The sequence below is a fragment of the Ricinus communis genome, chromosome 5 (genome assembly GCF_019578655.1).
Source record: "Ricinus communis isolate WT05 ecotype wild-type chromosome 5, ASM1957865v1, whole genome shotgun sequence".
Taxonomy (NCBI): domain Eukaryota; kingdom Viridiplantae; phylum Streptophyta; class Magnoliopsida; order Malpighiales; family Euphorbiaceae; genus Ricinus; species Ricinus communis.
Genome location: NC_063260.1, coordinates 20,447,273 through 20,463,602, shown reverse-complemented (window position 1 = coordinate 20,463,602; position 16,330 = coordinate 20,447,273). Strand labels below are relative to the sequence as shown.

General features: G+C 34.9%; 3 protein-coding genes and 1 pseudogene across 3 annotated transcripts; 1 reads left to right on the top strand and 3 right to left on the bottom strand.

Moving 5' to 3' along the window:
- The first annotated feature begins 3,671 nt into the window (after nucleotides 1-3,671).
- LOC8260978 (endoplasmic reticulum oxidoreductin-1) lies at nucleotides 3,672-8,645 on the top strand. The gene is made up of 10 exons (XM_015728474.3): nucleotides 3,672-4,089; nucleotides 4,388-4,510; nucleotides 4,974-5,232; nucleotides 5,590-5,700; nucleotides 6,052-6,170; nucleotides 6,677-6,781; nucleotides 7,024-7,226; nucleotides 7,444-7,567; nucleotides 8,111-8,290; nucleotides 8,384-8,645. Exons 1-9 carry the CDS (start codon nucleotides 3,919-3,921, stop codon nucleotides 8,288-8,290), a joined length of 1,395 nt encoding a protein of 464 aa, XP_015583960.1. The 5' UTR covers nucleotides 3,672-3,918; the 3' UTR covers nucleotides 8,384-8,645.
- A 447-nt stretch (nucleotides 8,646-9,092) lies between these two features.
- On the bottom strand, nucleotides 9,093-10,831 carry LOC107262471. The gene is made up of 4 exons (XM_015728475.3): nucleotides 10,486-10,831; nucleotides 10,192-10,304; nucleotides 9,969-10,056; nucleotides 9,093-9,589 (listed from the first exon to the last, which is right to left on the bottom strand). Exons 1-3 carry the CDS (start codon nucleotides 10,679-10,681, stop codon nucleotides 9,976-9,978), a joined length of 390 nt encoding a protein of 129 aa, XP_015583961.2. The 5' UTR covers nucleotides 10,682-10,831; the 3' UTR covers nucleotides 9,093-9,589; nucleotides 9,969-9,975.
- A 594-nt stretch (nucleotides 10,832-11,425) lies between these two features.
- LOC8260976 (p21-activated protein kinase-interacting protein 1-like) lies at nucleotides 11,426-13,127 on the bottom strand. The gene is made up of 3 exons (XM_002534333.3): nucleotides 12,391-13,127; nucleotides 11,999-12,299; nucleotides 11,426-11,717 (listed from the first exon to the last, which is right to left on the bottom strand). The coding sequence occupies exons 1-3, from the start codon at nucleotides 13,039-13,041 to the stop codon at nucleotides 11,641-11,643; spliced, it is 1,029 nt and encodes a 342-aa protein (XP_002534379.2). The 5' UTR covers nucleotides 13,042-13,127; the 3' UTR covers nucleotides 11,426-11,640.
- A 382-nt stretch (nucleotides 13,128-13,509) lies between these two features.
- On the bottom strand, nucleotides 13,510-16,299 carry LOC107262470 (annotated as a pseudogene).
- Nucleotides 16,300-16,330: the final 31 nt, after the last annotated feature.

Below are 16,330 nucleotides of genomic sequence, written 5' to 3'. Positions count from 1 at the left end.
TCTTAAAAGAAGGTAAGTAGTAGGAACTAAGCTCCTTGCTATCCTTATGGCCTTGATTTTAGTTTGAAACTGTGTTTGAACAAGGTTGTAAAAACATCAAACCCAATGTGCTGTCTTGGACTTATATTTCATAAGAAAGGTCCAAGTTGCTTTAGAATACTCATATTCAATTGTGAGAAAATAATGTTTTTTATTAAGGTCTGGTTGTAAGGTCCCCATACATCCATGTGGACTAACTCAAACAAACAAGATACATAATGAGTTGACTTAGTAAAAGGTAGTCTCTTACTTTAGAACAGGAAGTACAAGGTGAGCTAGAAGAATTTGATTTACATGGAACCAAATACTGCAAACTAGGAAACTGATTGACATTTATATATCCTAGTATGTGATGCCATATGTTTGAAGTAACAATAATTTACAAAATGAACTTTAGTGTTTAAGACAGAAGATCTATAAGTGAAATTTTTCTGTAGTTGTAAAAGATAGAGTCCTTGATGCAATTTAGCTAGTCCAATCATCATCCATGATGATAGGACCTGAATAAAGCAATATTGAGATAGGAAGATGAGACAAATATCTTTATGGAATGTCAGTTTGCTAGCAGAAATAAAATTGAATGAAAAAGAAGGTATGCACAACACATCATAGAGTATATATGATAGAAGGTGTAAGGATAATTTTGCCTATATGAGTCACTTTAGCTTTCATGCCATTTGGAAGATGAACATAATAACCAGTAACACAACGAGAAGAATGAAAATATGACATGGAACAAGATATATGGTCTATAGCACCTGTATCAAGAATCTAGGAGCTAGATTTGGTACCATCTTTAAACAAGCAATTGACTATTAGAAGCAGAAAAAATTGTAAAACAAATACTTGTAGCATTAGACATGTGAGGAGTAGTGGCTTCCCTAAAGCTAAACTAGAATTATGAATGAGACTAAAGAGTTTCTACACTTGCTCTTGAGTGAGGCTGAGTTAAGGAGATAAATTAGCAGTAGATTGTGAATCTGTTGCACCACCAGCAACTTATTGAGAACCAACAACAACAACATGACTTCTTGACTTGTTCTTTCCCTTTGTAAACTTAAAGTCTGGAGGAAAACCGATGATTTTGTAACACTTGTCCTTAAGATGACCTGACTTCCCACATTGTGTGCAGTACAAGTCAGATATGGACTTTTTAACCGCCATTGCAGCAGATTCATGAAAGTTCTGTGGCGAAGCTAATGAAGACCTCTGTTTTTCCTCTCTAATCACCATGTTATAAGCTTGATTAATTGTAGGGAAAGGTTTCATAATAATGATCCGAGATCTAATAGCTTGATAAGACTCATTGACTCCATTGAGAAACTTAAATGTGTTGCATATCAACAAACACTTGGAAACACTCTTGTTTACATGTACCACAAGAGCAATGTGGCAAATGTCGAAAGCTCCTAAGGTCTTCCCATATTCCATTAAGCTCAGGAAAATAAGCCTTAACAGATCGAGTACCTTGACTTATAGAACATACAGTTGCTAAAGATAACATATCCTGGACTCCCAAATCTGTTTTGCATCATCCATGTAAAACACAGTAGGAGCAATCATTGGAGAAATGGAGCACAATAACCAAGCAATCAATAAATTGTTACAACGCTTCCATGACTGAAATATAGGATTTTGAATTGGAGGTTTTATGATACTTCCATTCAGAAAATCTTGTTTGTTTCTGATAGAAATAGCAAGAAGGAATGAACGCCTCCAAGAAGTGTAGTTTATTGCAGTAAGCTCAGGTGTGAGAATCACAGAACTGTGATTCTCTGTGTGATGCAGAAAGTAAGGCGAAGAAGCATCATCAAAAGGATTAATCTGAGTTACAACTGGAAAAGAAGGACTAACTACAAAATGCGCCATGAGAAGAACTTCAATTAATCTTGATCTTTGCAAGCAAAGAAAATGAATGAGAAATGTAAAGAATAACCGCTCTAAATCTTACCTAGTGCTTTGACACCTTAACAGAAAAGGTATCCAAGAAAAGATTCAATTGAAAAGTATGTGTGTTAATTAAGCAAAGTTTGTTATACAAGAGAGTGAGCTTGACAGAAATGACAGCTCAGCAAAACTAAAACAACTTAGTTAGCTAATTAAATAACCGTCTTTGACTACAAATCTAACTAACTCAAGCTAACTAATATCACGTGAACAGTAGCTAGTCAACTGACTTTACTCTGCATCCTTCTTCTGATAAATAAATAAATAAATATTTATATATATATAATATTATTTGGGTAGGTAATTAATTAATCAATAAATTAATATATTCATGTAAGTTAGTATTAAAAATATAACCAATATATTATCTTTTTAGAATTATAAATTACTATTTAATTAGAAAGATAATTTATTAATTTATATTTATAATTTAATACTAAAAATATGCAATATCTTTTTTAGAGTTGAAATTAAAAAATAATTTATTAGTTAATAAATTAATATTACAAAATTGCGATTAATATGGTATCTTTATAAAATTACAAATCATTATCTAATTATATAATTTATTAGTTAATACTAATTAGGAAATATAACGGATATGGTATCTTTTTAGGATATTGCAAATGTTAGATGATTTATTAATTAATTTAATTAAAAGATACATTTGGTATATACCTTTTTAGGAGTAGAGTCATAGTCTAATTAAAAGATAATCATATTTCTTAATATTGGTTAGAAAATATGATGTCCTCTTAAATTTATAAACCACTGTCTAATTAAAAATTTATAGTATTAATTATATCAATTATGAATTAATAATTTATTAGTTTTAATTTTGTATGAACGAAATCTAATCTTATGGCACATCAATAAAATTGTTATATCTCACTAAAATAGATTAACGCAATCAAAATTTGGACAGATACATATTTATTTGAGCACTATCAGAAATCAATGTGCTATTCCTTTTAGGATTAAGAATAGTTGTTTGATTTAAAAAATAATTCATTTAGTTCATATAAATTAATATTAATATATACTAATATATCATATTGTGAAATTGTGAATAACAATTCAATTAAAAGTATTGTGTTTTTTAATAATTAAAATCATAATATTCGTTTAAATGAAAATAATATATCAGTTAAGAATTTAATTATATATTTATATCAATTATGCTTTTTGTTAGAAATTACGTTGTATAAACTAAATCCTGTCCTTTGAAATATTAGTAAAATTGTCATATGTATAAAAGGGATTATAGATAAATATAAAATTGCAATTGAAGCAAATAAAATGCTTTTAAAAATAAATACAGGAATGAAGTTGAATATCTTAAACACAAAACAAAATATTAATGTAGCACTCAATAACCTTATGAACAAAAGAAATATCTGTGAAATTGTCACTTAATTAAAAATTTAAAGTCAAATTAAGAGAATGTAACTAAAAAGATTCAAATTCAAACTTTAAATATAAAATGCTAATCACTCTTAAAACAGTTCTTTACACCCGCATGATTCTTATACACACAAAATGAAGGTCAAAAGAAAAAATAATAAATAAAGGATGAAATACACATTAACAACCATTAATTAAGCTTTAAATGCAGTGGGCCTAAAGATCCAAAGATAAAGCGGTGAAAGCCCAGTTCTAACAAGCCGACTTCTTCTCCCGCTGATTTTCCCGGAAAATTCTACTTTTGCCCATCGTTTAAGAAAATTGATTTTGGTGACAACCAAATCATTAAAACCGTCAACAACGCCCGTTTTTATTTTCTTTTGACTTTTATTTTATCAATCCTTTCAAACTCGACATTTTAAATACCGAGTTCTAAATCTGTCCTCTGCAAAAAAATCATTTTTGGGTTTTAGACTTCAGATTGTTACTTTTGCTGTTTGTTTGTTGGCATTGAAACAAACTTTGAAAATGGTGGGATCGGAGCCTGAGAAAAAGAAAAGAAACAGCGAGGGAAAGCAATGGAGATGGGTGGTAATTGGTGCTATAATTGCTTTGATTTTTGCTTTTACTACAGCTTCTATCACTACCCCAAATATTAATCTTTTTGGACAACCCAATGAGTCTTGTAGCTGCCCTCAGGTGCGTCTCTCCTTTTTTTTTTTTCTTTTTAATTCTTTCTTTGGCTTTCGAGGAAATGAAGGAAATTGAGGTCTTGTTTTTGGTTGCAATGGATTGATTAGGGACTTAAATTTGTATTATCGTTTTGGTTATAATAGGAAGGGATGTTTTCGCATCAGTTGAACGCTGAGATCATTACTGTTTGCAGTTTCGTTGGGTTGTGAAATGATGGGAAATTGAATATGACCATGGTCTTGTGTTGTTCTAGCTCAGAGTATAATGGCCACAATTTATTTTGTTTTACTTTTTGTCTGTGCAGAAGTATAGTGGGATGGTGGAAGATTGTTGTTGTGATTATGAGACAGTAGACCGTCTTAATGAAGAAGTGTTGCATCCATCTCTCCAAGACCTTGTGAAAACCCCATTTTTCCGATATTTTAAGGTTTGTTTACTACCCCTTTGTAGAATTACTGGTTGGTGAATGCCTATTGCAAATGATGTTGATTTTGAAACCGATTGATCTCCTATTATGGAGGCTTTATGGATAAGAGAAAAAGGTGCTGAGTCATTTTGTGTCTGGGAATTTTATATATGTGGTAGAAATAGAGAAAAAAAAAAAAAGGATTTACACGTCGTACAGTCAGGACTCTGGTGCCCTTCATTACACTTGCTATTTGTTGTAAGTTGCAATGGTGTTTCATTTTATTTGTTTCAGCATGGAATCTACGGAGTTTTTCAGCATCTCTTATATATCCATTGAGTATTGATTATGAAATGCTAAGTGAATTTTATGAGACATTGATATTTCTTACTCTAGACTTGACACTGGTATTATAAAGTGCTCGTTTATCTTGATTAAGCAGCACCTGATCTAATGTAAAGTTTGGTGGCTGATTCTATGGCAGGTTAAATTATGGTGTGACTGCCCTTTCTGGCCTGATGATGGCATGTGCCGGTTGAGGGATTGCAGTGTTTGTGAATGCCCAGAAGGTGAGTTCCCAGAATCATTCAGGACACCATTCCGTGGTGGCCTTCCATCAGATAATCTTTTATGTCAAGAAGGAAAACCTCAGGCTGCTGTTGATCGTACCCTGGATAGTAAAGCATTTAGGGGATGGACAGAAATAGACAATCCTTGGACAAATGATGATGAGACTGACAATGGTATGTCATTTCTATTCCTGCATGATTGAACACATATCATTACCTTAACATTACCATAGCATTGATATTTATCCAATCATGTTTGTGAATTAATGCTTTTCCAGTCTTATATACTGTACATAATAATTATATTTCACAATGAAGGTGCAAATAAAAACGTTATTGTCCCACTTGGGAGCCATGTGAATTGTGTTTGGCTATAACTTTACAGTTCTTTTGGTTAGCAATTATTCTAGTTTATCTCCTCTTTCTTTTTTTCTTTTTTTTTTTTTAGAAGTAGAATGCCTTTTTCTTTTTGGATTATCTAATCCAAATCTGAAAGTTGATTGAGAAAATAATAAATCATTTTATTTGCAGCTGAAATGACATATGTGAATCTTCAACTGAACCCTGAACGATATACTGGGTACACTGGTCCATCAGCTAGAAGAATATGGGATGCTGTTTACTCAGAGAACTGCCCCAGATGTAAATTTTTGTTGTTTTCCATATATTTATGTTTGCATTTAACTCCAATAAATCATGCTTTTTTCTTTCAGACTTTCTTACACTTGCATCAGATCAAGCAGAAGATGCTAGAATCATCATGTCTACACGATACTTACTGAAGTAATGCACATAAGAATATACATGCACTCACATTCTGATGTCCTGCAAAATATGTTGTCTATTATCTTGCCTTAGAAAATCTTTAGAATTGATAATCTTGTTGTTACTGTCGAGGACTTCTATGATTTCAACTTTTCATGCCATCATGGTTAGGTGATCCTGATATAATTTCTTATTACAACAATCTAATATGAACTTCATTGTATGCAGACCCATCTGAAGAGTTGTGCCAAGAGGAAAGGATATTGTACAAGTTGATATCTGGTCTTCACTCCTCTATTTCAATCCATATAGCTGCAGATTATCTACTTGACGAATCCAAAAACTTGGTATGAATTTTAGCTTTATGCTCTCAACTTGTGTTATTATGAATTTGGGCCATGGCAATGCTGCCTCCTCACATGTTGTACTTGTCCATGCCCCACTTTTATAACTATAAAATCCTGTTGGGCCAATGGCTAAGCTCCCTTGAAATGAGCTGTCTGCACAAATTGAAGTCACTGTAGGATTTTAAGTGTCATTTCCTGTTCCAATTTGGGCAGTTAGTAAGAGCCTTTTCAATTTTTGGTGGGTGGTAGAAAGTTGAACAGTTTTTGTCCATTAAGCAGGCCATTGATTGAGGGTGAGCATTGGCACAACTGTTTAAGTTGTTCCTTGGTAACCTGTTGATCATGGGTTCGAAGGTGTGGAAATAGCCTCTTTGCAAATGAGCTCACTGTCTGAGCATTTTAAGCAGGCCATACATTGCATTTTAGAAGGAGGATTTTGTATGTACTTTGTGATTTATTGGAGAATCTAATTATAATTTCCTTTTCAATTTCTCCTCTTTTTGCAGTGGGGACAAAATCTTACATTGATGTATGATCGGGTTTTGAGATACCCTGATCGCGTTCGAAACTTGTACTTTTCATTCCTCTTTGTTCTCCGAGCTGTGACAAAGGTGAGTATTAGTAGGACATCTAGTCAGATATACTGGGTAATCAAATCATAGAATGCTGTTTTAATATGTTATCTTTACATCTTGCAATGGTGCCATTTTATTTTGTCCATATCGTTATAAGTCACAGAACCAAACTATAGAATTCTTGCATCTTCATGTATATCTATTATGAATCAAGTCAGTAAGATTTTATTGTTTCTTCAAAGGTATTGTATCTAATAGTTATCTTGTAATGCATTCAGGCTGCTGAGTACTTGGAACAAGCTGAATACGACACTGGTAACCCTACTGAAGACCTCCGGACACATTCGTTGATGAGACAGCTGCTTTACAATTCAAAACTTCAAGCAGCATGTCCCCTCCCATTTGACGAGGCTAAGTTGTGGAAAGGCCAACGTGGACCTGAACTGAAGCAGAAGATTCAAGAACGATTTCGGAACATTAGGTGTATCTCAAACTTATTTTGGCTGTTCCTTTTGAAACTATAGACTACCAAAATCTTCAATTGTGTCTGGCATCAAATGTAGACGCCAGATCCTGACATTTGCCTTCTTATTTGTAATTAGCTATCAAAATGCAACAATTACTAAAAGCATAATCTCATCCCTGTGGTTTCTGCATTTTTATGTATGCAACTATATAACGATTTGTTGGCATTGCAGTGCTTTGATGGACTGTGTAGGTTGCGAGAAGTGTCGACTGTGGGGAAAGCTTCAGGTTCTTGGTCTTGGTACCGCATTGAAAATCCTCTTCTCTGATAATGGCCGGGAGCACTTGGGTCAGACTGTAAGTATCTAGTTTATGTAGTTTGTTAGCACGGGAATATGATCATTCAATGCATCTACGGTTTTTGCTTAGAATTATCATCTGTAATGTCTCTTGTTTCCTACTAGTGCGCCTTTCTATTTTGCGATGCGAGTTTTTTATGTTTATAAGCCTTAAAATTTTGATGGATAACTTTGAATTCTGCTCATGGATATGTGACATTTAAAGCAAAAGCAGACCTACATTGCTTCAATCTCAACCCTCCCTGCCCATGTCAGAGGAGCCCTGGGATAATATTAGATGCACCTGACAACACTAAATCTGATTTTCTGCATGCTAAAATGGCTGATCCTGCTTTAACTCTTTGAATAAGGCCTCAAGTTGGGGCGGTGTAGGAATAATCTTTTTCTTCAGAGTCAGTATTGCTTTTATATTTGGTTATGTTCTTTATTATTCTAGTTATCTTCTCAATGGCTAACGCATGAACCTTTTCAGCTACTAGTTATTGCTCAACTTGTCACATACTTTTATTTTGGCACTGAAACAAATTGTCTTGGCCCTCAGCTGCAGTTACAACGGAATGAAGTGATTGCCTTGATGAATCTACTCAATCGACTATCTGAATCTGTCAAACTTGTGCCTGAGATGGGACCTGCCGTTGAATTGAGCATTGGACAGATCTCTTCACCATTTTCTCCAAGTAATCTATGGCAAAGAGTATGGGGATTGTTATTTAAATCATAGGTAATCGCTTTCTTCCTACTGTATCCTGGTATGGTACATTTGTCTGGTTGATGATGTTTCTTACCAGAGTACTCACTGACTTGTTTCTTGCAGCAAACATGAACTTGCTGATGGGAACACAACTTCGGAGCAAAACACACTTGAAAGATAGATTAGGAAGCTAAGCGTTTAAAAGAAGAATTCCATAGACAGGATATAACACAACCATGTAGAGGCGTACTTTTTTAAGAAATACAACGGTGGCCGATTGCAATTATTTTCTTTTTGTAAGAAGGTATAAACATTGAATGTTAGCGTTGAACATTTTTGTACTTCTCATTCAAAATGAAAAAAGAAAAATAAAATGTTCAGATAACTTTGTTTCCGCTAGTAAGTACCTGAAATTAGATGTGCATCCTTGTTATCAATGATAAATGTAAGTCAACCATGGTTCCCATACATGAGAACACAGTAGAAAGTGAAAATTTGGAGCCATTGCCCTTTCCTGGAAAAGAGAAGGAAATATGAAAGAAGAAGAAGAAGAAGGAGATATAAGAGACGGGGACTCAGCTCACACAGTTTGCTATTAGTTAGGCTAACACTTGACATCTTAAACCCATTTCAATCTGTCCGTCTCGCAAAATAACAGAGTCATGAAGACTGTTTATTACAGGTTTATGCACAAGTAGGCAGCCTGATATTCGTCCCTTGTATCCAGGACACTTATTTTATTTCATTGCACCAACAACATAGATAACTCGATAGCTTCTCCACTTCCAGAATCAATGTGATGCTACAACATACACCAGAAGAAAGAAAAAGATTTCCCAATATCTGAACATTTCATTACTGCTAGAACATGTTCTCTGAATTTGCCAAATGTATCCAAGCATGATGTTTTCTTGTCTTCTAAATGATTGGTATCTAATAACTCTGGCCATCGGCCATTACATCTATGGAACAAAAAATGTTGAAGGGGGCAGCAGATGATCCATTCTTATCATGTATCCTACTAAAGCCAAGTAGCTGTTGAAATGATTAAATAACAGAATGTTGGCCCTCATAAAAAACAGATGAAGATGCTGGGAAAACCTCTGATTTCAATCAAGCTACTTCCCACAAGATAAAATACACTATCAGCATACCATGTTGCTTCTGCAACCAAGTGAATCAGAAGTGTCTATGATGCACACAATATAACACCAATTGCAATATTTGAATCTCCGTGGCTGACTTTGATCTTTGCTGTTTCTACTTTGTATCAAATCTTTAAAGGGGAACATCTTACATAAAAATGCAGGAGATGAGTCATCACAACATCTGCAAACAGTGACATTCAACGTCATGTATAAGCTCCAGTATAACACAGATGAAATAACAGACAATTCAAGACACTGGAGATTATACGAAGTTGGAGACAAAGAAAGATGCCACTTGCTTTTCCAGAAATATAACATGCTAAATTGCAGCCATGGCATAACACACAGGGAAAGGCATGCAACAATGGCAAAGAAAAAAAAGCTGGAAAATGCTTCTTGGGAAATGGAAGTTCTAGTGGCCTCATGAGAATGTAAATTCTAGATACAGGAATCCTTAAAAAACTATGATACTCAAAGTTTGACAGATAGAAATAAACAAAACGTGAATAATATTGAGAGCTTTAACAAAAAACATGAGAATATAAAAAGCATTATCTTACAATATGCTTAGCGGGTCTTCTTGAGACGTTTAGGGGGTCTCATGGGCTCTTTCCTTGAATCATCAGGGGTTTTTAAATCCACAAATGGCTGCAAGTATTTGCAATAAACACTAAAATCAAAATTTAAGAAACCTGAATACAACATTCAACTTAAAAGAACCACCCAAAGTTACTTTATAATGCTATAGCATATGAGCAGATGAATTGGGATCATAAACCTAACCTCTTCAGATTTTTTTTGTAATTCCAACAGTTGTTGACAATAAGCAAGGCACTCAGCATGGTAAACTGCCGCCAATTTTTTAATCAAGGCTTTCCTTTTGATAATGCCAATCACTTGCAATTCAAACGTGCATTTATATTAAGAGTCGGATACAACAAATAACAGAAAATTTATTTAATTGAATTACGAGCTTCTAACAAACATATAGTAAACAAATCGCGGGTAATTACTGTGATTCGAGAAAAACAAACCCTAAACAGAATAGAAAAGCACAGAAAGATGAGAGGGAATTACTTCGACTGGGATCGAAGGGAGGTGTTGGTGCATGAGGAAGATCGGTTGCGTCTGCGGCGCCCGGAAGTTGAGACGGAGAGGGAGAAGCTGGTTTTGGTTGTTGGGCCATTGAACGGAGGAAGAGAGAGGTTAGATTTGGGCAGAAGGGTTTGTTTGTTTGGTTGAATAGTAGAGGCCATGATACTGATACGGGCATTTAGATATATAAGTTTATTGTACGGCAGGTTCTGTTTTCTGTTGCCTTGGCTCTCATTCTCATATCATATTATATGTAAACTGCAATTTTGCTCTCTTCTTTTTCTGATTCTAATAATGTCACTTTGTATGAAACCAAGAGCCTACCACAGCTTGTTCCTTTTTCTATTTCTTTTTCTTTCAATTAATTGGAGGGTAATCTAAAATTTATCATTTCCCAACGCTATAAATTGTATGAAAAGTTTTATCATTTTCTTTTATTTATTTTATATTTATTATGATTTTCTATACAAGTTGAACTAAAAGATTTATAGTTTTTTTTTATCTAAAGAAAACGAAATAAAATATATTACATTGGTTCGTAACGTATCATCAGTTGTTAAAAATGTTCATGGTCTACACTTGGATCAAGTTAGGCTTAAGTATCCGTGATTGACGATTTAAACGAAGAATTGGAGAGAGCTAAGCATGCTTTGTGCTTTGTAAAGCTATGCTTAGCCCTGTTAGCAATTGGAATGGAATGTCCCAAGAATAATGCAGAACTAATACATTAAGGACATAACCAAGCTTATATATTATGGATGGAGATAATCATCTAAAACTATGATTTTAGATAATCAACCCAATTTCAGGTTTAATCTTCACCCTTTTGCAAGAAACTTTAGAATTCAAATTCTCCAAGGTAAAGATCACAACTCATTAATAGAAAAAGCAAAATTTTCTTTCATAGAACTTTCAGCAGAAGTAAGAAGGTGAAACGTATCAATATCATTTTGTATATCACTAACAAATCATCCATACACCTAAAATAAGTTAACATGACCAGGATCAAAATTGATCTGTTGAATCAACTGCACCAACCAAAAAAATAGAGAAATTTTCTTTTTTCTCAATGTCGCCAAGAGATATGTGTAGTGTGATGTTCAACACCATTAACCCAAGTCCTCCGTTCTGATCTCATTAATCTTGCGAACCTTCCATTGCTGTATCATGCTCTTCTTTGGGAACAATCTTTCCCATCTCTGGTCGTTTAAGAGCTGCAGGACAAGATAATAAGTGATTTTTAACTTTCAGCAGAACAGATAAACTCTGCCTCCTTATCCCTATAGGCATTACTGATGCAACACAATCCATTGTCAGCATTTAAACTGTGCAAGATTGGACATGCAACTAGCAGTTGCACACATACAAACATCATCTTTACTAAGCAATCCATTCAGCAATTATAAGAAAGAAAAATGTCATCATACAGGATACTCAATTAGATCAAACAACAGAAAAAGAGAACATTGATCAAATAAATAAGCACATAACTCACATTTAAGAGACGATCCAGCAAGACAAGTGAGCCTTGATCTTGTGTTAGTCTCAGCCAATGGATTTGGCTTCTCCTTAACAGCCATTCGAACATCCCAAACACGTATAACTCCATCCGATGATGCAGATGCTAATAAATACGGATCATCACCACCACCACCACCACCATCATTCCTATTAAGCACTACAATACCTTTCACACGAGCAGAATGTGCACCCTCAATGCAATAAGCTATTTTCCCACTATTTGTGTCCCATGCTGTAACATTCCGGTCCTCACCACCCGTAAACAGCACCCCATTCTGTTAGAAAAAGGAAAAAAAAAAAGGAACTAAGCATCAAGTGTAATGAAACTAACAAACAAATAACTCACAGGTTGAAAACAAACCAAACCTCTCCGGGAGCAGCACAAAGAACACGTTTTGAACACTCAAGTTCAGTAACCAATTTAGCATCTTCAGACTGATGAATGCCAATCGTGCACTCAGTAACCATAAAAAACTTATCCCCATCGATATCAAACTTCACCAAACTAGCTTCTTTCCCTAACCTACAAAAGAAACTCCTTCTCCCTCTCACTAAATTCAACATCGCCAAACACTCATCTCTCCCAACTGAGAGCGCTAACTTTCCCGATGGATGTATGGTCAAGTCATTTACACCCTTCTTGTGAGCCGATACTGTTTTCAGGTGAACAAAAGGATCGGCATCGAATATGCAAACGGAGCCGTCTGCAGCAGCGGAAATCAGGTTGCGAGGGAAGGAGAGTGACGGAGGAGTGTAAAATGAGAGGGCGGTGATTGAGGCGCTGTGGTCGTGGAGAGAGCCGAGAGAGGCGGCGGATGGAATGTCGTATACGTGAATTGTATCGTCGGCGGAACCAGATGCGGCGACTGGGCCGGAGGCTGCGGCGGTGGTGATTGGGGAAATGTGTGAGGGATAGGAGAAGAGTGGGGTTAGGATTAGGGTTTGCTGATCGTGTTTTAAAGGTTTAAGCTTGAAACCCCAGATGAATTTCTCGTAGGAGCCTGCTATTAGACTCATGGTGGTGGCGATAAAAGCGTTAATCTTGAAAGGTTTTTGATTTTAGGGATTTGAAGAAGCGACTAAGGGGTTTTGTTTGGGTTTAAAGCGCAGAACTCATTATTACCATAATGCCATTGGTTATTGTTATTATTTTGTAAAAGGAAAGATTTTCTATTTAGCTGTAAAATTTTTTGAGCGTCGTTTAAAAAAATTAGAAAAATAAGACCATAGAACATGTTTACTTATAAAAAATTATATTAATATTTAATAAAATCTTTAAATAAAAGTAAAAATTAGATTTTTGTATTTTTTTATACTTTTTCTAAATAAAAATAAAAAATAAATTTTATATTTTTAAAATTATGACTAATTTTTAAAAAATATTTAAAAATAAATTTAACATATTTTCTATATTTTTTTTATATAAAAAATAATTTATTTTCAGATGAAAATAATAAGTTTTCATTCATTATTTAAAGTCTACCTTTTATACCTAAATTGCTGTTCAACATTATAAAATGGCTGATCCTAAATACTATGATATATATCGAGAAACTGAATCTGCAAACCTTTAACTGAGATACTTCAGATCGCTACTATGGATCAAGCAAATTTCGAGATCCTAGGAAACTGAAGAATACCTGAAATATTGTTTTATTTTTCTCTTGGTTATAAGAAATTCAATCCTCTATGTGATGAAATTGATAGCCTTGCTGAACCTGCAAGTATTCCTGCGATGATATCATTTTCAATTGGTGCTTGTTGTGAAAGGCAGTCCAGCTTAGTTTTACACTCTGTCTTCTATAAAAAGTGATAACATGCTGGGAAAGCATCATAGACGATAAAAAAACCAAGAAATCACCAGAAATGTACAAAATCAGCATTCATTCGAGTTGATTCAACCTTATCTCTAGATTCTTTGATTTCCAACTCTAGGTTTCTTAATACAATATGCATATCATCCGCTTTTGGATGTGATCGATCAGCTACACGGAACTCATGTACATGTCCACTTATTTCTAGCAACTACGGCCAGGTGTTTTCTTCAATCCCTTGGCTCTGAGTAAACTTCTCATTTTAGCAACTTTATCCCACTTTCCTGCTGCAGCATATATGTTTGACAGCAAGATGTAATTTCCTGCATCTCTGGGTTCCATAGATATTAACTTCTCAGATGCAATCTGTGCAACATTAGTATCATAATGCATCCTACAGGCACTCAATAAAGAACCCCACACATGTGCATCTGATTTGAAGGGCATGGTCCTCACGAGTTCCCTGGCTTCATTGACATGGCCGGCACGCCCTAGTAAATGAACCATGCAAGCGTAGTGTTCTTGGCTGGGTCGGCAAGCATAGGTTTCCATCATCTCCTTGAAAAACTTCTGTCCTTCTTTGACAAGACTTGAATTAACACAAGCTGTTAATGGCCCAAGAAAGGATAATTCATCTGGTTTTAAATTTGACTGCCTCATTTGGCTGTATAACTTGAAACACTGGGAAGATGCTCCATGCTTCGCATATGCACTGATCATCGAATTCCAAGTGATTATATCCTTCGTAATTTTCTCCTCGTCAAAAAGCTTCCTTGCCAATGCATCCACATTTTGCATAGCTAACAAGCAGTGCCGTATTAACAGATGCTAGCATATTTAGACCCAATTTAACAGAGTATCCATGAAGGTTTTTTACTTGCTCTAATACCCCAACATTCACACAAGCAGGCAAGACGTTAATGACCGTAATGAAATCCACTCCAGGTCCATCAAGCTTCATCTTATAGAAGAGAGATAAAGCATCGAGAGACTGATCATGGTTTACATATGCCTTGATTGGTATTCTCTCAATTTATGGCCCACCATACAATCTGTTATATAAATAGGTCAATGTGCTCCATGAAACTGCAGTCTTATTTTCCAACAAGTTAAAAATTATCTGTGCATAGTTCAAACAATCACATTCACTGTACATGTCAATAAGAGAATTAGGGCCAGATACTTGATAATTAAATCCATTTCTTATCACATGAGCATGCATTTCTTTCCCCAATTTAATAGATTTCAACTGCCTAATTGAAGAAACAACAGGCAGTGCAGTAAACATATCAGCTCTAACCCGAGATTTTGCCATATTCCTGAGCAACTCTATGGATCTCACAGCATACCCATTCTGAGAATATGCAGAGATCATTATATTCCACACGACACAGTCCTTTTCAGGTATTTTATCGAACAGTAACCTTGCATTAGCTAAAGCACTAAACTTTGAGTACATTGATAGTAAGGCAGTATTTACAGACACATATTCACACAAACCATACACAACAAACACACAATGAATAGCTTTTCCTTCTCTTAATGAATCCAAATCAACAATCGACCTCAACAAATTACTCACAGTAACAGAATCAGGTATAACTTTCTCCATTCTCATTTTCTTATAAAACAAAAAACTTTCCTTTATATTCCCAGTTTTAGATGCTTCGAAAATCAAAGAATTCCAATAACTCAAATCACAACTTGACTTCCCATTATCGACGTGTCTCTCATTCTCAAAATCAGCAGAACTACTATACATCTCTATTAAAGCAGCACCCAATAGATAAAAGGACTCAAAACCCAATTTTGTAAGATGCCCATGAATCACTTTTCCGTTTACAACATCTAACAAGCTAGAACATGAAGCTAAGACAAATGGGTAAGCTTCCTCATCTGGGTACATTGATTTTAAGCACATGTTCTTGTACACAGAAAGGGTACTTTGAAAGTCTCCAAATTTGGTAAAAAATTTCAATATTGTGCTGTACAATATCGTATGAAGACTGGAGATAGAATTGAAGATTTGTTTAGAGAAATGGAGGAAACCAAGATTAGCATAGAAGTCGATTAATTTGGAAGAGAGAGTGGGGTTCCGGTCGAGGCCATGGAGGATAAATCTTGCATGAATTTGTTGGAGGTGAATTGGTTTTGTGCAGAAGTTCAGGAGGGAAGAGTGGATAGTGAATGGCCTTGTTTGTTTAAGTGGAAAGTGCGAGAATTTGAGAGGAAAAATCGGGTTAAGAAAGCTGCTTGACCGTTGAGTGCGAAACATTGCAGTTAAGGGCTGGGTTGGACCTTGGCAGTTTCAACCTTCCATAACTCTTAATTTACTTATAGCGGGAGGTTATTTCATAACTCTCAACTAAAAAACTTTAAAAGAGTAAAAGTAATGTAACTAAAAAAATCTCGGACAATTAGATACAAACAAGAACAATAATAGTAAAACCACATTAATTACCCTATGTCATTCAATTAATTTTAATTTTAAT